Genomic DNA, 21,241 nt, shown 5'->3' with positions numbered 1-21,241 from the left:
GACAAGCCTGTGGTACATGAGCACTCTGCCTGGTCTGAAGGAGGAGCAGCGACCTTCACCGTTGAGTGTGGCGAGAATAACTGCTCTGGGGCTGCAGGTCCAAGGCAAGTGAACTAATGCAGTGGGCAATTGCAGCTGAAAGAAGGATGGTTTTACTTCCTCTCCTCTTGCTTCTAGTACTTGTTCCCTCTTGCTGTCTCCTCACCATGCATCACCCCTGTCTTGCGCTGAGCCCCATGGGCGATTCTGTGAGCTGGCTTAACTCATAACGTGGTAGAATATCAGCCAGCAACAAAGCAAACTGTGTTTTCTGCCTTTCCAAGTGGGTTAAATCGATTTACAAAGGGGTCTGGCAAGCTCTGGAGCTGGCACTTAGTACGCAGTGGCAATGTGCAGTTTGGGGATGGAGGACAGAGATGGGAGTTTTCCTACCTGGCAGCAGTAAGATGTTGATTTTTGTGCCTTGTAGGGCTGTACCTTGTGGCTTAGGTGCATTAGTGTGAGATGACCTGAGAGTAGAGGCAGTTGGGCTCACTTAAGTACAGAAGTGCTAGCAGGAAGAAAGGTAATAGGAAGAAAGAAAATACTAAAAAATAAAAAAAAAAAAGAAAAAAAAAAAAAAGGAAAGGCAGTGATAGGGAGCAGAGAGATGAGTGATAGGCAGTTTGTGGCCAGGAAGGCAAAGAAGGAGAAGGTTTTTTATAAAACCCATATCTCTTTTAAGAGCTGTAAATTTCAGTTCTTGGGCTCATCTTTTGCGGGACTGTTTATGGAAGGATCAGAGCGCCTCCCACAGCAGTGTTGGTAGGAGGAGAGCTAGGGAGATCTCTCATCCAACATCTCACTTGTAGGAACACTGTTCCTGACTTTCGTCAGGCCAGCCTAGGTCACATCAGCACTGGCTTTCTCAGAGTCTTGAAAACTCGCCAGTGACAGGGACTCCCCCACCCCCTTCCGGTGACCTCTTGCAGGCTGTACTACCCTCAGTTGAATTCATCCACCAGCCTAACCCTCCCGAAGTGACAGTTTATGGCTGTTGTGCCTTTGACACCGTGTACCACTACGGAGTTTGGCTCCATCATCTCTGTAACTGTGCTTCAAAGAGCTGTAGGCTGTGATTAGCCCATCCCTTAGCCTCCTCTTTGCCTGGCTAAACAGGCCCAGGCCCTCAGTCTCTCCTGCCACGTGCTCCTGAACCTGGCTATCTGATTTGCCTTCTGTAGATCTCTTTCCGGTTTCTCCCCATCCCTTTTGAAGTGAAGGCCCAAAACTGGTCACAGTAATCCAGGTGGAGCCTTGCTAGTGGCAGGCAGAGAAGATAACTTCCCACGTTCTCCTGGCCCTACTCCTAATGCAGTCTAGAACATAGTTTGCCTTATTTGTAATTAGCCAGTGCTGCAGGCTCATGTTCACCCTGGCGCACACCATCTCCCCCATGTCCTTTTCAGCAGAGCTGTTGCTCAGCCAGTGGGTTCCCAGCCTGAATCGATGCTTGGGATTGCTGTACGCAGATGGAGAACTTGGTGCCTTTTTTCATGGACGTAGTTGAGCAGTTGGTCAAGGCCTCTCCACCTGAGGTTCTACCTTTCATCAGGCCAGCCTTCCCCCTAGGCAAGTGTCATCTGCAAATCAGGACAGATGAGAATTGCAGCGGGGTTTCTGAGGAGTGGGGTTTATGCCTACTGTTCTTCTGTCTGAGTTAATTTGGATGCACACTGGTTGTTTTCTCCATGGAGCTTTCAGGGAAGCATTTGGAGTGTGGGCTGGAGTATATCAGTCGCGGGAAGCGCGAGTGTAAGATCTATAGGCATATTTGTCAGTGGAAGCATGTGACGTCTGTGTTTTCAAAGCTCAACTGGGGAAGGCCATGAGGAACTTGATCTAGCCTTAGAGTTAGCCCTGTGTCCTTTCCCACCTAAATCCTTTTGTGATTCTGTGTTGCTTAGGTGGAGTTTGTTTTCATTTTTGTTCCACTGCAATTGGACTTTGTTTCTGTCGGTGAGTTCATGATTTACAGCAGGAAAAGATTCTATCCAGAAATGCTTTTTCTCACACCCTCTTCTCTTCATGCTGTTGGGACCCATGTGCAGATGAATCTTTGCTGTTCTTACTGTCCCTAGAGATGGGTAAGAAAAAGGCAGCAGAAAGATACAATGGTGGGAAAGGGCTTCAGGGAAGGGAAGGAGGAGAAAGTCTCGGGCAGTAGATACAAATCAGCTCTGGAGAACTGATGATCCTTGAGGATGGCTTGTGTCCAGTTAGCATCAGACTTCAGTCATACAGGAACTGTAAAAAATGGAAGGAGACATGAAGTCAGCACTGTGGACTGTAAGAAACCAGGCTGAGTCACTGTACCCTAGAAAAGAGGATTACAGAATCCTGTTTCGAAAAAAACCACGAAACTGGTAAGCTTATTATCTAGGATCTTGTCGAAGATTGGGGCCAGGAGGAAGAAGTGGAAAGTATTTGAGCGCTTAGTGTGATACTGCTTCCTTCTGTGGAGTTTTCTGCTGGGACTGGCAAGTCCCTGAGAGACAGGCCTGGATGGCAGAGGTTTAGTCTCTGTGCTTTGTTTGTGTAGCTGCAGTGAGGCTGTAGTTCTGTCTGGTTTATTTATAAATGCAGATGTCACTATTTTAGTCTGTCCATAAATAAATTTTATGACTGGCAAAAGGTGATACACTGGATAGACAGATTTCAGTTAGTGTAAATTACGCTACGCTATAGAGCAGTATTTAAAAAATAGGCTTTAATCTCACCTTCCTCTTTAGCAGGGGAAAAAATAAGTCTATTAGCTATTGGTAGCAGTTCAAGAAAGATGAGGAGCTACTGGGGAGAGTCTAGCGGAGGGCTGCAAGGATGATGAGGGGACTGGAGCATCTCTCCTATGAGGAAGGGCTGAGGGAGCTGGGCTGGCTGAGAGGGGATCTTACAAATGCTTATAAATATCTTAAGGGTGGGTGTCAGGGGGACAGGGCCAGACTCTTTTCAGTGGTGCCCAGCGACAGCCAAGGGGCAATGGGCACAAACCCTGTGCACAAAGTATAGGAAGTTCCAGCTGAACATGAGGAAGAACTTCTTCCCTCTGAGGGTGACGGAGCCCTGTCCCAGGCTGCCCAGGGAGGTTGTGGAGTCTCCTTCTCTGGAGATACTCAAACCCTGCCTGCTCTAGGTGACCCTGCTTCGGCAGGAGGGTTGGACTAGATGATCCCCAGAAGTCCCTTCCAACCTGTGCCATTCTGTGATTTATTATAGTGTATGTAGTTTCTTTTCTTAAATGTCTTTTCTGAAAATGCACATCCCTGTTGAAGTATGTTCCACTAAGCAAACAGTGTTTAAAGTTAACTTTTTGCAAGAAGAAACTTTTTTCCCAAGGAACTCCTAAGAATTACCTGTCATATAACTTTCTTTATTGCTTCACAAATAGTTGTATTTAACTCCCTGCTGTCTCTGTAGTGGTTGACATTTGGTTATACCCATCCCAGAATATTAACTTGCAAGATTGAGAATCCTGTTCCCTAGAACAAAAACGGGTTGCTGCTTGTTGTTTTCTCTTTGTGTTGTTGTGGACAGCTCATTTCTTACATGAGAGGGAAGATGACAAAGTTCAAAAGTGTTATTTCTATTCCTGAAGTAGAATCTTCTGAAAAGAAGCCATCTGTGAGCAATGCTTGTTTGCCTTGGACTGAGCAGGAGTCAGTGATTCAGTCTTACTGGGAAGGTCAGCTGCAAGCCTATGTCTGAACTGGCTCCCTAATTTGAAGCTTAGCAGCATTCTTTGTATTTCTCCTACAGAGGTCCAGCCTGCCTTGTGTTGTGGTTGTGGATCAGGAAATTAATGTAGATTCTGGGGTCCTGACTTGTGCCTTATGTGAGCTGGTACCAAGCGTTGCAGACTTCAGCAGTACCTGGAGGAAAAGGAGTTGCTCTGATTTGCAGAAGGTGGAGGCCAGGGCAAAGTGGATGAGATGTGTTACAGGATGATCACCTCGAGTCTTGTGCCATATCGGGATGTATGTGGTATACAGAAGAGGAGGAAAATGGCAGAGTGCTGTTGTGGTGGTCTCCTTTGGGGATGCCTCTTAGTATTCCAAGAAAAACAAAAACCAAAACAACAATAATTTTATCATTCTCTTGTACTGTAAGCAAATGGGATATATTGTTAAAGTGAAGAGTCAGTGTCCTTTGGGAGAACAATGTGTTGGTTTGATTCATTTTGGTTTGTGGACCTTTTTGTTAACTTTGAGTCACTTCTCACAGTCCTGGCAGCTCCGAGTGCATGCATGCATTGAAGAGATTAATGAGCAATAAACCTGTTTCTGAGAAGTGGATCTTCAAGACAAACTGATGTGAAGTCCTATTATAGAAGTCAAGTGGCTGCAGTTGGCACCTCATTGTCTGTTCCAGCTTTGCATTGTTTGTATGAATATGGTGCTGTGAGAGACCAGCAGGGATTTCCCCTCTGCCAGGATCCAGAAAGTGAAAACTGCAGAGTAGAGCTGGGTCGTGACGGGAAAAGCCACTAGCTAGGCAAGGCAGACAGGGTAGGAGGCAGATGGTAAAAGCAGGAGAGATAGGGTGTGTGAGTTCTCCAAGTCAAATTGCTAGCTTGACTTAGGCACCAAGGTCCAATTCATTAACCCACTCTTTCCCAATCTGATGGAGGCTTCTCGAGAAGTCCTGCCTCGGAGCTCTACTCATCCTGCTTGCTTAGCCTCCCTTACTGAAGCAGACAGCCATGGGAGGGCAGTTGATCTTCATCTACCTCTGACATGCAGCAGTGGCTGCTCTGGGGCCCGGTGCTCCCTCCTCAGACACATTCAGCCTCTTTAGGTTTTCCTTTTGTTACTCTACTGAGTAGAGAGCAAAAGGAAGCCAGGAGAAGGGCTGACTTCTATTAACGCAGTGAGCTGCCAGTCCCAGAGCGTGTGACCAACTTCCATCCAGCTTAACCTCTGCCATCGTTTCAGGTCACCTACCTGCATTGTTGTCCTGTGGGACAGAGTAACCAGGGCTGATGCTTACCCCGTCCCACAGCCCTCTTCAGCCCCAGTAAACACTTCAAGCCTCGGACACGGCCCACTTTGAGCTCCAGCGTCACTCAGGGTCAGACACAACGATGTGCAGTGCGTGAGCAAGGAGGAGAAGTCAAGGAAGACGGGAGGAAGAACGGATGGTGGTAGTCAGGCTTGTTCTCCAAAGGTTGAGAGATGTATTGAGGACCATACAGACTCTGGACACTGGTATTGGTAGACTCAGAAATCCTGAAGGCTGAAAGTGGTCTTCAGCTTTTCCTGTGTTGCAAGACACGGGAGAGGAGGACTTGAAGAAACCCAGGCTCCAGGTTAATGTGTTCTGTACCTAATGGTTACAGTACAAAAGCATGCTTCGGCTGGTGTGTGTGTGAGTGCATGTGTTCCTGCTCCTAAATGGGACAGCATTTGGGAGAAGGAAGAGGTACTCCCCATTTAAAGAAAGAGCAGTGAAGTGGAGGAGTAAAGAGGAGGAAGATCCTTCCATCTGTCTCATTTTACAGGTCTCTGAAGAATGGGTTATGAAGGATTCTAAACTGCAGGTAAAAACAAGGCTTAAGGAAGCTTTTACAATTCTCACTTCTTCACCTTCCAGAAAGCAAACCCATGTTAAGTTGGGGTATTCAATATGTGTTAAGAAAAAAGCTACAAGCTGCTGGCAATGAGTTTAGACAGTTCATTATATACTTTCTTCTGTATTTATTGAACTCAGACTTGGCTACTTTATCCTAAAACCATTTTGTTTTGAAATAGTTAGAATAAACAAACTGAAAGCTGCAGCTGTATTTACTTCGCTATTGCCTTATTAGCCTCTTATCACATATGTTGTTATACTAATAATGACTCTTGCATTTGAACCGTTGTGCAATAGGCAAGCCTGTCGCCTTTTCCCAAGAAAGTGTGTATTCATGGGGGAGTAGGGAATTCGTCATCCCCCAGCATTCCAGCATCTCATTTCTCCTGCTTGTACTGTAACTTTTCAAAGTTTAAAAAATAGTCCCTGCTATGTCAGAAAAATTGCCTGTTTTAGGATCTCATTATGTACTTAAATACAAATGTTGCCTTTTGTGAAATGTGTTGATTTGTAGCTAGAACTAGAAGATTGCAGAGATCCATTAGAAAGGTAATCTAGTGGGGATCACCAATCAGCCATACGTTTGTTACAGACAGGAGAGGAGTGGTAAGATGGTAAAGCTAATGAAACATGAGGTGGGGGGGGGGGGGGGGGAAGAACCACATTCAAACAGGCAGTTGGAAGGCCCAGTTACAATTCCCAGTTTTCTCCTCGTTTTTCAGCAAATTATGTAGGTCCTGATTCAGTGAAACCTGTGGGTGCTTTGCCTGCAAAAGGACAGGGCCAAACTCTTTTCAGTGGTGCTTTCAAGCAAGGCTTTCGACACAGTCTCCCATGATATCCTCCTAGGGAAGCTCAGGAAGTGTGGGCTGGATGAGTGGTCGGTGAAGTGGATTGAGAACTGGCTGAATGGCAGGACTCAGAGGGTTGTCGTCAGCGGTGCTGAGTCTAGTTGGAGGCTGGTAACTAGTGGTGTCCCCCAGGGGTCAGTACTGGGCCCAGCCTTGTTCAACTTCTTCATCAACGACCTGGATGAAGAGTTAGAATGTACCCTCAGCAAGTTTGCTGATGACACCAAACTGGGAGGTGTGGTAGACACACCGGAGGGCTGTGCTGCCATTCACCGTGACCTGGACAGGCTGGAAAGTTGGGCAGAGAGGAACCTGATGAGGTTCAACAAAGGCAAATGCAGGGTCCTGCACCTGGGGAGGAACAACCCCATGCATCAGTACAGGCTTGGGGTGGACCTGCTGGAGAGCAGCTCTGCGGAGAGGGACCTGGGTGTCCTGGTGGACGACAGGTTAACCATGAGCCAGCAGTGTGCCCTGGCTGCCAAGAAGGCCAATGGGATCCTGGGGTGCATCAAGAAGAGTGTGACCAGCAGGACGAGGGAGGTTCTCCTTCCCCTCTACACTGCCCTGGTGAGGCCTCATCTGGAGTACTGTGTCCAGTTCTGGGCTCCCCAGTTCAAGAAGGATGAAGAGCTACTGGAGAGAGTCCAGCGGAGGGCTACAAGGATGATGAGGGGACTGGAGCATCTCTCCTACGAGGAGAGGCTGAGGGAGGTGGGCTTGTTCAGCCTGAAGAAGAGAAGGCTGCGAGGGGACCTAATAAATGCTTATAAATATCTGCAGGGTGGGTGTCAGGAGGATGGGGCCAAGCTCTTTTCAGTGGTGCCCAGTGACAGGACAAGGGGCAATGGGCACAAACTGAAGCAGAGGAAGTTCCGTCTGAACATGAGGAAGAACTTCTTCCCTCTGAGGGTGACAGAGCCCTGGCACAGGCTGCCCAGGGAGGTTGTGGAGTCTCCTTCTCTGGAGATATTCAAGACCCGCCTGGACAAGGTCCTGTGTAGCCTGCTGTAGGTGACCCTGCTTCAGCAGGAGGGTTGGGCTAGATGACCCACAGAGGTCCCTTCCATCCCCGACCATTCTGTGATTCTGTGCCCAGCGACAGGACAAGGGGCAACGGGCACAAACTGAAGCAGAGGAAGTTCCGTCTGAACATGAGGAAGAACTTCTTCCCTCTGAGGGTGACGGAGCACTGGCAGCACCGGCTGCCCAGGGAGGTTGTGGAGTCTCCTTCTCTGGAGACATTCAAGACCTGCCTGGACAAGGTCCTGTGCAGCCTGCTGTAGGTGTCCCTGCTTCGGCAGGGGTGTTGGACTGGGTGACCCACAGAGGTCCCTTCAACCCCGAACATTCTGTGATTCTGTGTGACTTTGCATTTTGCACTCACTCAGTGTGCTGTATCATGTGGGTACCAAATGACAGACTCTGATGGCTGCTCATAACTCCTAATGTAAAAATTGATTTGCCAGTACTTAATACCTCAAACAAAATCAAGTCTTGGACTGCTTAAGTTGGGCATAGAAGAAAAGACTTCCTGAAATTTAGAAGAGTGTCTTGCAAGTCTTGTCTTAATTTATCTGTGAAGCGATACTTTGGCAAAACTATGTTCCCAAGGGATGGAAAATGTCGATGTTATGAGTGTAGTTTTGCTCATACATGAGACGAGATTTGTGTGGGTGGGTGTTCAAGTTCTAAGGGGAAATACTGAAGACCAGATTTTGATGTGTTGCTGTTTATGGGTCAGAATGACAACGCAGTGGCCAGCATGAGAAGAAATAGCGATGTCCTTGTTCTATGGTATTGCTGAATTGCAGAGTGTGTTCTCTTGTGGTTCAACAATATATCATAATCCACAGCTACGTATGTGCACTGCACAGAAACTACATAAAAGCAGATGTGACGTATCCTAAATTTGCAATGTTTGATACTGCAGAAAATTTTATTGGCTACTGAAGACATGCATTGTTATCCCTGTGCTATAATTTAATTGCTGGTGGTTTTAAATTTTTTTCCTAATCACTGGGAGCACAAACTATTTTTCTCCCGCTCGGTATGCCGTGCTGTTAAAAAGTGTTTGTTATTCATTATATTTTCAGGTTCAGAGTAAGCAAGAAAAGAAACCTGGAACTTCATCCCCAGTCCCTTTGAACTCCGCTGTTAGCCCTTGCACTCCTCTGCCTGTGAATAAAGCCACCAGCAGTACCCCTTTGTCGATAAACATTCCACGTTTCTACTTCCCTAAAGGACTTCCGAGTGTCTGCACTAATCATGAGGAAATCATTGCCAGAATTGAAGAAGCCTTTACAGAGTTTGAAGATGAGAAAGCAAACATCTGTGAAATGGGGAAAATTGCTAAGGTAACTATTCTCTAGGTTTTTCATTTTCTGGAGAGAAAGACTGAAACTAAAGCTAATAAAGTAACTCACAGCTGTTCTAATCTTTAGTGGAAAAAAAGAACCAATATCCTTTTGCTCTGAATGTTTAGATGAAGAAAATAGTAAACAAAAATGAGCTCGTTTTGCTGTTTGTTACATCTGATGTGTATGCTCTTTCTTGCTTTGACTTGAGAAATGGTTCTTTTCAGATTTCTTACCAAATACAAATTGGATTTTTGTCTTTCTGTTCCGCCATGGTTGTGCTCAGAAGCCAGCAGAAGCTTAGTCTGCCTCTCTGGCTTCAAGTGGTGCCAGCTCCCTTCTTTCTGGTTAGCTGTCCCACTAACCTGGGCATGATCTGTGGATACTGCCATAGTGTCACTTGTGACAGCAGTTTCCAACCTCGGTCTCCTAGGACACAAGAGGGGAATGCTTTGTCAACCCTCAGCTGCTGAGATGCGTATGTTCAATATTCATAATGTAGGTGTCAGCAGACTTGGAGTTGGTACAGGCTGCTAATGAGTTCCTGGCTTCAGGGAGTAAAACACAGCACTTGTGTGGGAGCACGGTGCAGATGGGTGGTTCTATTTTCTTCGTCACCCATGGTTTTTAGTAATGCTGATCTAAAACTAGCAGTTGTCAGACGCATCTCATATGTTCAGTTTGCCCTGAATGCATCTTTGTTTTCTAAGAAGGAAGAATTTTCTAAAAGGAGAGACTAGGCTGGTTGGTTGCTTGTTTTTGGAAGAAAAAACAGGGCTACGAGGATGGTGAGGGGACTGGAACATCTCTCCTACGAGGAGAGGCTGAGGGAGCTGGGCTTGTTTAGCCTGAAGAAGAGAAGGCTGCGAGGGGACCTTAGAAATGCCTACAAATATCTGCAGGGTGGGTGTCAGGAGGATGGGGCCAGACTCTTTTCAGTGGTGCCCAGCGACAGGACAGGGGGCAATGGGCACAAACTGAAGCACAGGAAGTTCCGTCTGAACATGAGGAAGAACTTCTTCCCTCTGAGGGTGACGCAGCCCTGGAACAGGCTGCCCAGGGAGGTTGTGGAGTCTCCTTCTCTGGAGATATTCAAGACCTGACTGGACAAGGTCCTCTGCGGCCTCCTGTAGGTGACCCTGCTTCGGCAGGAGGGTTGGACTGGATGACCCACAGAGGTCCCTTCCAACCCCGAACATTCTGTGATTCTGTGAATTGAGTGGCATTATTTGTAAACCATCTCTGAAAACATAAATGGAAAAACTTCTTTACTTGACCAAAAAAAGATTTGAAATTGATATTATGATGAGATAGGCAACTGTGTGTGGCCTGTCATGTTCAAACTGGGAAAAGCGGGAAGGTGGTATAGAAGAGACCTCTGCCTTTGTCTGGTCTCTGCAGCTGTCTCTACATGGATATGCTCTGTTCCTTTTAGCTGTTGTCAGGCTTGCTTCTGTTCCAGGGGATTACTGATAATGGTACCAGTTTTGGGGCTCTGAAATAAGTGCAGGAGAACCATCTGCACAAAGAAAACAGCAGAAAGTAAATGTCATTCTTTCATCAGAGTAGCTAAGCACCTGTAGAAGTACAGTCACCTGACACGGGGATGGGTAAATCCGAAAGCAGTTCTTATGCTGGTTGGGGTTCACAAAGAAACAGGCAGGCCCACAGAAAATGTTGAGAATGGGCTTGTGGGATGGTCTTGCTTAGTAGAAGAGGTGAAAGAGGCTTTGTGGGGAAAGCAGAAGTGATGCCTCTACTACTTCTTCAAAATATTCCTCCCTCTGTTTGGTGTGATATCCTTCTTACCTGTGCCTGACCTGAATCAGCTGCGCTCTCTCCAATGCCAGTGTTTTGCAGGTGTTCCGATACCTTGGCTGGAGTCACAAAGGTGACTGGAAGGATCTTTGGGGTAAAGAGGAGGTTTCTTGAAGGTGTCAGCAGCTGAATGTTTGAAGCCATTTTCAAGCCTGCTTGTCTGAGGCATTAAAGAGTACAAAATGCTTGTGCTTTCGTCAATTACCATTCTGAAAGCTCAGCTAGCCTCTGCAGAGAGTAGTTAAAAAGTTGTGTTCGGGGAGTCCTGTTGCTGGAATTGGCCTCTTTCCGTTTGTGCTTTCAATTTTTATCCTTCTGAGATCTAGTAGTGTTGGAAAATGGGATGGTCTGTGTGAAAGGTACTGCGCTGAAAACTACAGGATAGGAATCATCTCACCTTCAGGCATTTAAGCATTAATTGTCTATCATTAGAATTGAAGTTCCCTTGCTGTCAATGAGAAGTCAGCCCATGTAGAGAATGGGTCACCCTTTTGTAAGGTAGGTCGGCGAGGTAGCTGGTGTGAGTGCTCTCCTGGAAGGAGGTGCCTGTCTCTCTCCACTGCACTTTGCAGGGAATCTTGCTGTAAACAGCTGAAAGACAGAGCTTAAGGACTTGATAGTCTCTGATCCTTTTCTTAGCCAGAAAGGATGTGTTTCTCAGCCATTCAAAACGGCATATGACAAAGTAGAAAATTATTGGTGGATTCTGAACCTTGGCATATAGTAAATAGCTTTTTGACTAATCTGTGTGCTGTTACTGCCTTATTTCCTTTGTGTGAAATCTCGATGGTGAATTCGGTGTGTAAACAAGCAGGCTCTTCTTGCGACTGCTTTTGTATTCCTCTTCGCTCCGGTGTTTCATTACAGATATGTGGCTGCCCACTCTACTGGAAAGCGCCAATGTTCAATGCATCAGGAGGAGAAAGGACAGGATCTGTGTCTGTACACTCATTTGTATCTACGTGGAGAAAGTGAGTATAACAAATGCAAAATTGTCTTTCTGGAAAAAGAGAACAGCTTACCATAGAAGCCACTCTTTTTTTTTTTTTCTTCCCGCTTTTTTCCTTCCTTCAGACTTTTCAAATCATTGTCCCTTATTTAGAAGAAAATAAGTGACTTTAAAATCTCCATCAGCTGAAGTTTTCTTCCCCAGAACTCCCCGCATGATTGTTTTCATGCTGCATCAACAAACTTTGAGCAACTGTATAGATGAGGAGATGTTTTGGTCTGGCTGGCATATAAAATACATTAACGCGCTCCCTAGAAACGTGTCAGCCTTTCATGAGACAGCTGATAAATATATCCAAAATCCACTGACATCTCTCCGAGGCCTTATTGCTGCTACACTAGTGCACTAAGTGAGTGCCATTTGGGAATGGAGAGAGGAGGCATGCAATATTGTTATAGGATAGGAAGGAGGAATGCAAAATAAAGAAGCATCAGTAAGTGGATACTCTGGAGCTTTAATAGTTATTACCTTCCTCAAGCACGCTGTGTAATCTGTGGGATTTGACAGTCACTTCCACATACCTTTGTCCAGGCTTCTTCTTGAAATGGAGAGCTCTGGATCTATCGTGCTTGGAGTCAGAGGTGTGAGATGGAACAGGCTTGCTCTCTTGCCTATTTTTTTGCCTTCCAGGGCGATTCGGGCTTTAGTCTACTATGTGAAAACACCTGAACAACGTCTCCCTCTCATATCCAGAGGGTGTTCTAATGTTTGACTTAATGATGGCTCTTCAGATTCTTAAAGTAGCCTTTAACCCTGTGTTCCCAAAGTATTTCCTGCGATAGTATTGTCAAAACAACTTCTAGTTACCCTGGCAAAATAGCAAAAATATTAGGGGTGACTGTGATCAGTAAGTTTTTCTTCACAAAGGCAACGTTTTTTCCTTCTTTAGGTTCCTCCAATTACTCCTAATTAATCCCTCATGTGTGATACCATTTTCAATCCTCTGACTTTCACATCCTTGAGATATTTGCAGACTGTGGTCATGCCCCTCTTCTGTGTTCTTTTAACCACACCGTTTCCAAGCCAAGTTTCATATGCTTTTCTCATTGTAATTGCTCTTCTAGAAAGCTCCTTTTTTTTTTTTTTTTTTCTTTCTCTCCTCTTCCCCTCTGACAGTTACAATTTTTTTTCTGGAAACATGATAGAAAGAAATGTAGTGTTCCTGGTAAGGTTAGGCTACAGCTATCTGAACACAGTCACAAAGTCTTCTTTTAGCAAAGAGTGAGGCCAGAATTAGCGGCAAGCCAGTTACAGTGTGATCTCTGCAGGCAAACTACAGGCATTTCAGTACTATGTTTCAGTATAAGTTCATACACTTTCAGGAGAGGAGAGGGGGTGAATAATCACTTATAGTAAATAGTTAACGTTTGTAGTTTCACAGTTATTAAAGAATACAGGGTAATTTTATGAGTAATTTATTGTTTCCCATATACTATATGAACAGCTTAGTGTTTGATATATCCAAATGTCTTCTGTTCCAGGTATTCAGTAGCGACTTGGTAAATGTCATGGAGTTTCCATTTTCATGACTATTCATTTGGAGTGAATTAAGTAATTGTCATAGCTTTGGCCAGCGTAGTATTTTGTATTAGAAGAAAGCAGAGACAAGAATCGGTGCCATTGATACAAGCTGTCAACCTGAAGAACGAGTCTACATGCTTCTCTAAATACTCGGTCCTACCAATTCTTTCATTAGGCTGTTCTCCGTGACTTCAGTGCACAGCAGCCAGCTGTGCCATAATTAACAAGGGATGCTTTTTTTTCCCTTCTGGGGAGTGATTTTTCTGGTTGAAAGTTTAGTTGCTATAGTTTGGCAATATCTTCAAATATTAAAATGTAATAAAGGATTAAATTGGAGGGCATGTATGTTATGGCATCCCATTAGGTTTATCTTCAAATAAGATCAGTGAGCTTGCAGCATTTTAAAAAGTCAGGTTACTTACTAAGATGTTGTGGAATCAAAGAACAGTCTTCAGTAAGAAACCTTGTTTACCACAGAAATGTTAACATGGAAAAAAAACTCCACTGGGTGGAAGTACCTTGGTGTTGCTGAAGGATATTGAAGAAAATGGGTGCTGATAGTCTGAGATCAACTTTGCCTAATTCACGGTGTTAGATGTATTGTGTAACGTGTGATAAGGCACTTCATAATCCATCTGTACTTTGTGATTGTCCTGTGAGGGTACAAAGTCGTTGGAGTAACTCTTCATTTCTTTTACAGAATCCTACGTAACTGCCATGATGATGCATCGAGATTCACTTACCTTTTAGCGAAGCCTAGCTGTGACTACCTAGAACAGGAGGACTTCATCCCGCTGCTTCAGGTACCTGTAGCAGCTGAGCAGTGAATGGATGAGGAGAGATCACTATGTTTATTTTATACCTTCTTTATTTTCAGTACTTTAAATGTTTACACAGAACATGCAGACCTTTGGTTTGAACAGCACCTGGGCGGGGTTTATTTTGGCATGAAAAAGAAATAAGCATTTTACATAGGCTCTTTGCAGAAGTGCCAACCAGCTACGCATCTTGCTAAAGCCGCTGAGGATCGTCAAAGCTTTATTTGGTCTTTTGGTAGGATTCATATTTGTCAGTGCCTGGTAGCCAGGCTGAAATTTGCCCCATTTCTCTAGGTCGTTACTGGGGAAAAGTGCATGGCACTGTTGATACTCAAGCACAGCATAAAAGCTTATTAGAAAAGTTGTAAAAGTTGCTTGACAAGACAATTATTATTGAATTTGTCTATCAAGACTACCAGATACAATATCATGTGGAAATCTTTGCAAAAAATTTTGCAGTTCCAATTGTTCTGTATATGCCTCTGAACCTGCTAGTGCACTAGTCTTACTGCTGATTTATTTTTTCCTAATATTCAGGCTAAATCTGTGCGTCCTGATTTCATTTCTTTCTTTTCCTTTTATTCATTTATGGTATTTTTAACAAAGTATCATTTGTTAATTATTTCTGGCCATTTAGGCAGGCTCTGGACAGCTTTAGTCCTTTTTAGACAGATTTATAGTTTCTCTATAAATCAGATTTATAGTTTCTCTATAAATCAGGTCCACCTGCTCCTCTAATCATCTGTTGATACTTTTTCTGAGCTTTTCAGCATGCCCCTAGATTTCTCACACTGCTTCGCCCTCTGCAAAACCTCTGTGGAGATGCTGCTTTGGGGAAAGATTTTTGTGTCTGCACTGAATGTTTCTGTGTCTCAAACAAAACTGGGACTGTGATGGGTACATTTTCTCATGTTCCTTTTCATCTTTGCTCCACTGGGCACACTGCCTTTCATGACTGATTGCAGCTCTGCTTTCTACGTATTGGTGCAATCAAGGCACGTACAATCTTGTTTGTCAGTCAACCAAAGACTAGGAGTATTACACCATATTACACCATCATATTAGACATAAGGTTAGACTGGCTGAAATTTAGTCATATCGCACCCCTAAGGGCACTCTGTCAGCTCTATCCCTTTGACGTGTCATGGTATAGACAAAGCAAAACTTTGAATGCTTTTTTTAAAGGATAGAGGAGTAAAACATGTAGAAATTACACAGACATTGATTCATACAAGATCAGAACTGATTCATGCAGGATCTGAGCAGTTTCTCCACGTTTTTTGGCTACGTGTTTCTTGGCAGATTTGGCATCATGAGCCACTGTTTGGCTTACAAAAAGCTGATCTTGAGAAAGAGGCATCTCCACAGGTAGTTCAAATAAATTTTGGTAAAGCACTGATCATACCTGTATGAATTCTGAGGTTTGCAAGAGCTTTCATTGTTGTGGAGGACATAAAAGGCAACTTTCTCAACCTTTCAAGGAATGTTTATTTCTCAAACCTATCTCTAATAAATGTTAATATCTTCAGTGGATGGAGGAAAAAAAAGATCTTGGAGAGGAGATAGTTGCATGGTCAACTAACTAATTTTTTGTCTCATTCAATGAAAATGAGTTTTCGTCTACTCACTAACTCTCTTCCTTTGTTTTTCTGTCCTTAAGTAAATCAAAAAGGCCCAACAGGTGCGTATTGCCCAGAAAATGTATTTTACTTATAATTGTAGAAGGCTCACTTTATAGATAAAAAGACGTAATTTCAATTTTATTGTTAATGCTGCAAATGCAGTTTCAAAAGTAAGCGAAATTATTGCTTTGTAAACCCAGTAACTTCTAAACTTTAAAAGGAGAAGAAAATCTATTTCATTTTATTTGGTCTTATCTTGCAGGATGTGGTGGAAACGCATCCGGGCCTGACGTTCCTGAAGGATGCTCCGGAGTTCCATTCCCGATATATTACGACGGTAGGCTGGCTCCTTTTATCCCCTGTGACACTGCTGTACCAACCCTCCCTTTGTGATTTGTCACTGTTCCCATCAGCAAATCCTTCAGTTACTTCAAAAATAAGGTGGTGTTAATATTACTGGCAATGAGTTATTTTAAGAACTAGTTCCAAAGAAAAATGAATCTGCCTGTGTGTTCAAGAGGTTATTCAAAAGGTTAATAAAGATTCTTTTTGGTCTTAAGCAAATACATAAAACCAATTTTTTTGGCCTTTAATCCTGATGAAGGAGCAGATGGTGGAAAGACACCGTTGCTCTGGGCAAACCTTGAGTTGTCGCACTACTGTTCAATTAAAATGTATAACAAGAATCAATTTCAAATGTTTAGGTGCAATTGAACATGATGGTGAACATCAGTGTAGTATCAACATATTTAGTCACCATGGAGCAAGACAACAGATACATTAAGTGTAGTAACTGGCCAGAATAGGTATAACAATGCCCAGAGAATTATGGAGGCACATGAATGGATGAGTGTGGAAGGTGCCTGTGGCACGTGTACCCTGGTATTTGGTGTTTAAAGTACATGGAGGGGTGAGAGCTGAAAGATTTAAGGTCACGCTAGCATTGGGTTCTGACTGCAGTATGAACTAGTTGTTCTTTGCTGGTGAGTAGGTCAAGACACAATGCGTGGTTGTCCTGGTGCTGGCTGTTGGGCGACAAAGGCAGTTCTGTGCATCTGCTTTTCCAGGTTCATCAAGTCACATGCTGTTCCTGTATTCTTCGAGTCTAAAGAAGGGACTAAAGGCAAGAAACAAATGTCTTTGTAGAATACTCCCCCAAATGATCACCCTTGGTGTCCTAAAGCAGCACCACGTCATCGGGGTGCAATGCATGTTCTGATCTGAGACACCAGCTGTGTGGAGCTGAGGTTCCACTTCAAGATAACTGAAGTGCAGGCTGCTGCTCAAAAAGGCAACACCTTTTTTCTTCCTCTCTTCTTTTCCACATCTTCCCTTGTGCCTGGGTGAGGTCCTCTGTGATCACCATAAAGCAGTCTCAGAACCGGACCCTTCATGAGTATGTGAAGCTCCTCAGTGCTTCTTGGTTCTGCTTGTGTCTCCACTGTGCTTTCCTCCTTCAGTCTGAGCCCTTAGGCGCTCTTACTTGCAATAGTCTGGCAGAGGTGGCTTCCTAGGTTTGCTCCCAGGCAGCTGGGAAACAGTGGTGATTGTGGTTGAGGCGAATGGTGTGTAGTGGCCAATCTTGCAAACCTGCAATGTCCTTCACAGACTCCTCGTGCTGGCAGGACAATGCCATTCTGGGTGTCTGTGCTGACAGACAGATTCCTTCTGAGCTCAGTGTGTTTGGCCTTGGCCAGATGACTGGGTTGGAGCAGAGTCAAGACCTCGGGAGACAGTCAGTCTGTTGGGTCCGGTTGTTTCCATCTGGAGTGGCAATACTTGGCCCACTACAGCAGTGGCTCTCCTCTCTGATACCAGGAGTTCCTATTTGTCACATCTCCTTTCACAGACAGTTTGGCACTTCTCTCTCTTTAAGATTACAAAATCCAGTATTTCCACCAGGAGGTAATGAAGGAAGCAGCTTTGTCCTTGGATTTTGAGACTTTTGAGACTACTTGGATCCTTTTGATCCCTTCAAGGTAGAGTGCCTTATACCTACTTACAGTGACAGAATGCTGTATTTGCTGCAAGTGCAAGAATTACACTTCATTTTTGTGTTACAGATGAGGGCCATGAGGAGACACTGGCTTTTGTGTTCATTGCTGGATACAGCATCAGTTGGTTGAAATCACCTGGAGAGTAAGCTGACAGTCTAGTATGGGTAAGATGTGTACGCACATTTCAATTTTTTTTTTGCCTATCTCTGCACCTTTTAGAGGTGTCTGTTGGATACAATAGGCTGTAATTTAATTTGTATCGGTATCTGTGAGCTGTTGTGTTGCCAGTATACTAAACTACTTGTGTTTCTTTCACCAGAGACCGACTCCTTAAGCTGGTGAAGACGATGCAGAAGATCATGTGGCATTTATTGTAAAAGCTTTAAAGCGTGACTTCTCCCAGAATGTTCAAACAAGGCTCCGTGTTAGCACTGCACACTGTTTTTGAAAGGCTGGGTCAACTGAAAACAACATGGCAAAACATACTGCTTGTTGAAAAATGCTTCAGCTTATGCAGTAATGTGAATATGTAAGGGGAGGATGGCCTACAGGGTTTAATAAAGCTTTGTGGGTTTTCCCAGAAATGGTGTTGCTTTTGTCCATGTGTGGGAAGACTGGGGAAAGGTCTAAAACTGACCGGTCAATGGTTTGGATCCTGGAGGTAGATTACATGAGGATAATAGGCAAATAGGGAGGGACTGCCCCTTCCAAAGGCTTATGTGCTGAATTCAGAATAAATAATCTCTTCCGTGCTGGGAAAAACGAAGCCAGTTATGGCTTTCACTAAGGCATAACTGCAAAGCGTGGCTTGAATGCTGCAAATAATCTCTGGCTGTTTAATTGTCTGCTAGGGTGTTTGCCAAATGCCTTTTTTGGCAGCTTCGTTTTCACGACCTGGAAAAGAAAGAGAAGTATTGACATTTTATGCTGTTATATACACTGTGTACTATCAGTTGAAACTGGACCGTTATTTGAATAAGAAAGCCTGTACCAAGTGACTGAACGTGAAAAAAAAAAAGATGAAAAGAGATCCCATTTCACTTCTGAATACCTTATTTTTGTGGCTAGGTGAGGAGAGAGCAGATGGAACGTCTTTATCAATATGGTCTGATAGAGGAACAGTTTCTTACATGTCACAAACGGGGATATTTTGTTGTCTTTTATTACCCTGCAGGCAGAGGAAAATACAAAAATTGCTGGTTAGGGGTTCTTTTTCTGATTCTTAGGATTGTTATTTTTGAGTCCTTGGAATGGTGTGAAAACCCTGTGTCTTTAAGAATTGCTACAGAGCTGGCAGGTGCGATAGTGGGTTAGGAGTGAGGTGAGACCCACTTCAGTCTCGGAAACCTTGTGCAATCTGGAAGCAAATGCCAAACAAAGTCCCAAAATAGAGTCCAGAATGGCAGCGGCTGCCAGAGGCATTAAAAAATAAACAAACATACAGCTTTCTCATTGTGCTTAAGACCAGAAAATATCGTTATGATTACCTAATCTGACCTCTTGCATTACACAGGCCATAGAACATTGCTCAGCTATTGCTATAGTTAGGATAGATTTGTTTGTTTGTTTATTTTTCATTGAGTTGACACCCAGCTTCAGAAGAACATCCATCTTTGAAGTCTGGAGTGATAAAGAGTGCAGTGTTTCTTTGAGAGTTGTCCTGGTGGTTAATCAATGGCAGCAGAAAAGAAGTGCACACTTACCTGTCTGAATTAGGGTGATTTCACCTTCTAGTTATGTGTTTCATGAGAGACAAAAAGTCCTCCTGCTGTCCCACAGCTCCCCATGTAGGCTTTTAAGGACAAGGATAGCTAACAATAGGTGTCACGTACAGCTAAGTTGAATATATTAGTTCTCTCTTTTTCAGGATACATTTTGAGTCCTCAGATTGTTCTTGTTGCTTTCAAAATTATTTGTGTTCATCAGCATTTACTGTCGCACCTGTCTGTGTATCCAAAGCAGACTGTTAGTAACAATCTCATACTTGGTTCCAGAGCTGTTCTGGACTGAGAACCAGTGCCTGTGTGACTGAGTCAAAGCATGGTCCTTAAATGGAGACTGCCCCCTTGAAGCTAGCTCTAGCTAAGAAACAAACCCATCCCATTTCATTTGTTAACCAGATTAATCCCTATAATGTCCATATTGTTGTGTCCAGTTGATTTTTGTGTTGGAATAGCATGCGCTGTGAAGATTTACCAAAATTCTAGGATATCTCAGAGACATCAAAGGTCTGTTTGTATTAGTTTTGGTCGACAAGACTTGTATTCTATAGATTTCAGTGCTGATCGTCAAATTAATTATGTCTCTAATTTATCTTGAAGATGTTTATTTGATGTTGTTTCCGCTGTTAAGTTTATTCTTGCATGTGCTTGATCACACGTTTGCGTTTTCCCCACTTCTTGATGACAATTTGACAAGCTAACAAAGACTGGACTGGGAAGGGATCACCTTGCTTTTTTAGCTACATGGGAGTACTCAGTCTCATACTGTGAACTGTTTCTCTTGGGTTCTCTGGAGTCTGTGCATTCCCCCCACGCTTTTTACTCACTTTCACCAGAGGCAGATCAGTAAAGGAGACGAATGAGATTAACACCAACCTAAGATAAATGCAGGCAGATAGTCTCCGTTGCTTACTTTCAGCGGAGCCACCAAGAGGATGAGGCATTGTTACAGACACAATAGGTCACACATCAATTGTGGCTTTCCTTGACATGTCCTATTTCCTCTTCAAAAGTCCTGATTTTTTTTTTCTGAAGTGCAGAACACTATTCCAGTTGAGATCCATGCAAGCTACAGTGCCTAAAGCCTGAAAAATTCAGTTTCCAAGTGGTTTGTCAGTGCTTTGAACAGATTAGCTGGCATAAATAATACATCTGCGTGCTCAAAAATGTGAATTAAGAGAAGTGAAAACATTTGCAGAGTGGAAATGGACAATACTGTTTCACAAACAAATGTTACTTTCACACTGCATAGTGAATTAAGGGTAGTAGTGTCTACAAAAAAGATCACAAAACAGTTTTCGAAAAGAAGTCCCCTTAGGATGAGTGAATAAACAAAATAAAGCTACTGCATTTGAATTCCCACACTGGTATATTTCAGGAGTTGATTTAAAGAGCACTATTCATGTGTTGCAGGTCATACAGAGAATATTCTACACAGTCAATCGATCCTGGTCTGGGAAGATCACTTTAACAGAGCTGAGGAAAAGCAACTTCTTGCAAGTACGTTGGTTTCTGCCTGAACAAGATATAGAATGCATCCTACCTTTGTTCCTGTAGCTGTATATGCTATAGTGAGGGAGGCCAAATGCTCAGTGCCAGGAGAATGCTGGAGCCAGGGGAGGAGTTGTGTCTGAGTTGAGATGGGAGAAGCCCGGGGACCGGAGTAGCCAAGAGTGCACTGATAGAAGGTCGAGGGGTGACTGCACGCCGGCTCTGAAGCTACATCAGGCAGGTTGGCTCTTGGCTGCTGGTCTAGCCAAAGAGCAAGGGAAGCAAGATGCAGCAGTGCACCTATGTTAAGTGGCTCACCGAGCAGCCAAGAATAGCTGGTGGATTGCCTACAACACGTGGCGGGTAGGACAGCCAATTTCCTGACTCCCAGCCGGCAATCAGCCCACTGACAGTTGGTCAGGCACGTTG

At 44.0% G+C, this 21,241-nt stretch overlaps 1 protein-coding gene across 2 annotated transcripts in view; it reads left to right on the top strand.

Annotated features, from left to right (window-relative positions):
• PPP2R3A (protein phosphatase 2 regulatory subunit B''alpha) overlaps positions 1-21,241 on the top strand; it is a 62,041-nt gene that overhangs the window by 22,479 nt on the left and 18,321 nt on the right. For both annotated transcript variants that reach the window (XM_075417674.1, XM_075417675.1), the window contains 5 exons: positions 8,555-8,815; positions 11,501-11,604; positions 13,864-13,966; positions 15,866-15,940; positions 20,735-20,821. In XM_075417674.1, the coding sequence (XP_075273789.1) occupies positions 8,555-8,815; positions 11,501-11,604; positions 13,864-13,966; positions 15,866-15,940; positions 20,735-20,821 (630 nt within the window). The remainder of the gene's footprint in view (positions 1-8,554; positions 8,816-11,500; positions 11,605-13,863; positions 13,967-15,865; positions 15,941-20,734; positions 20,822-21,241) is intronic.

This window comes from Opisthocomus hoazin, chromosome 4 (genome assembly GCF_030867145.1).
Source record: "Opisthocomus hoazin isolate bOpiHoa1 chromosome 4, bOpiHoa1.hap1, whole genome shotgun sequence".
NCBI lineage: Eukaryota > Metazoa > Chordata > Aves > Opisthocomiformes > Opisthocomidae > Opisthocomus > Opisthocomus hoazin.
Note: the sequence above shows the minus strand (reverse complement) of the source record. Positions and strands in the feature narration are given on the sequence as shown.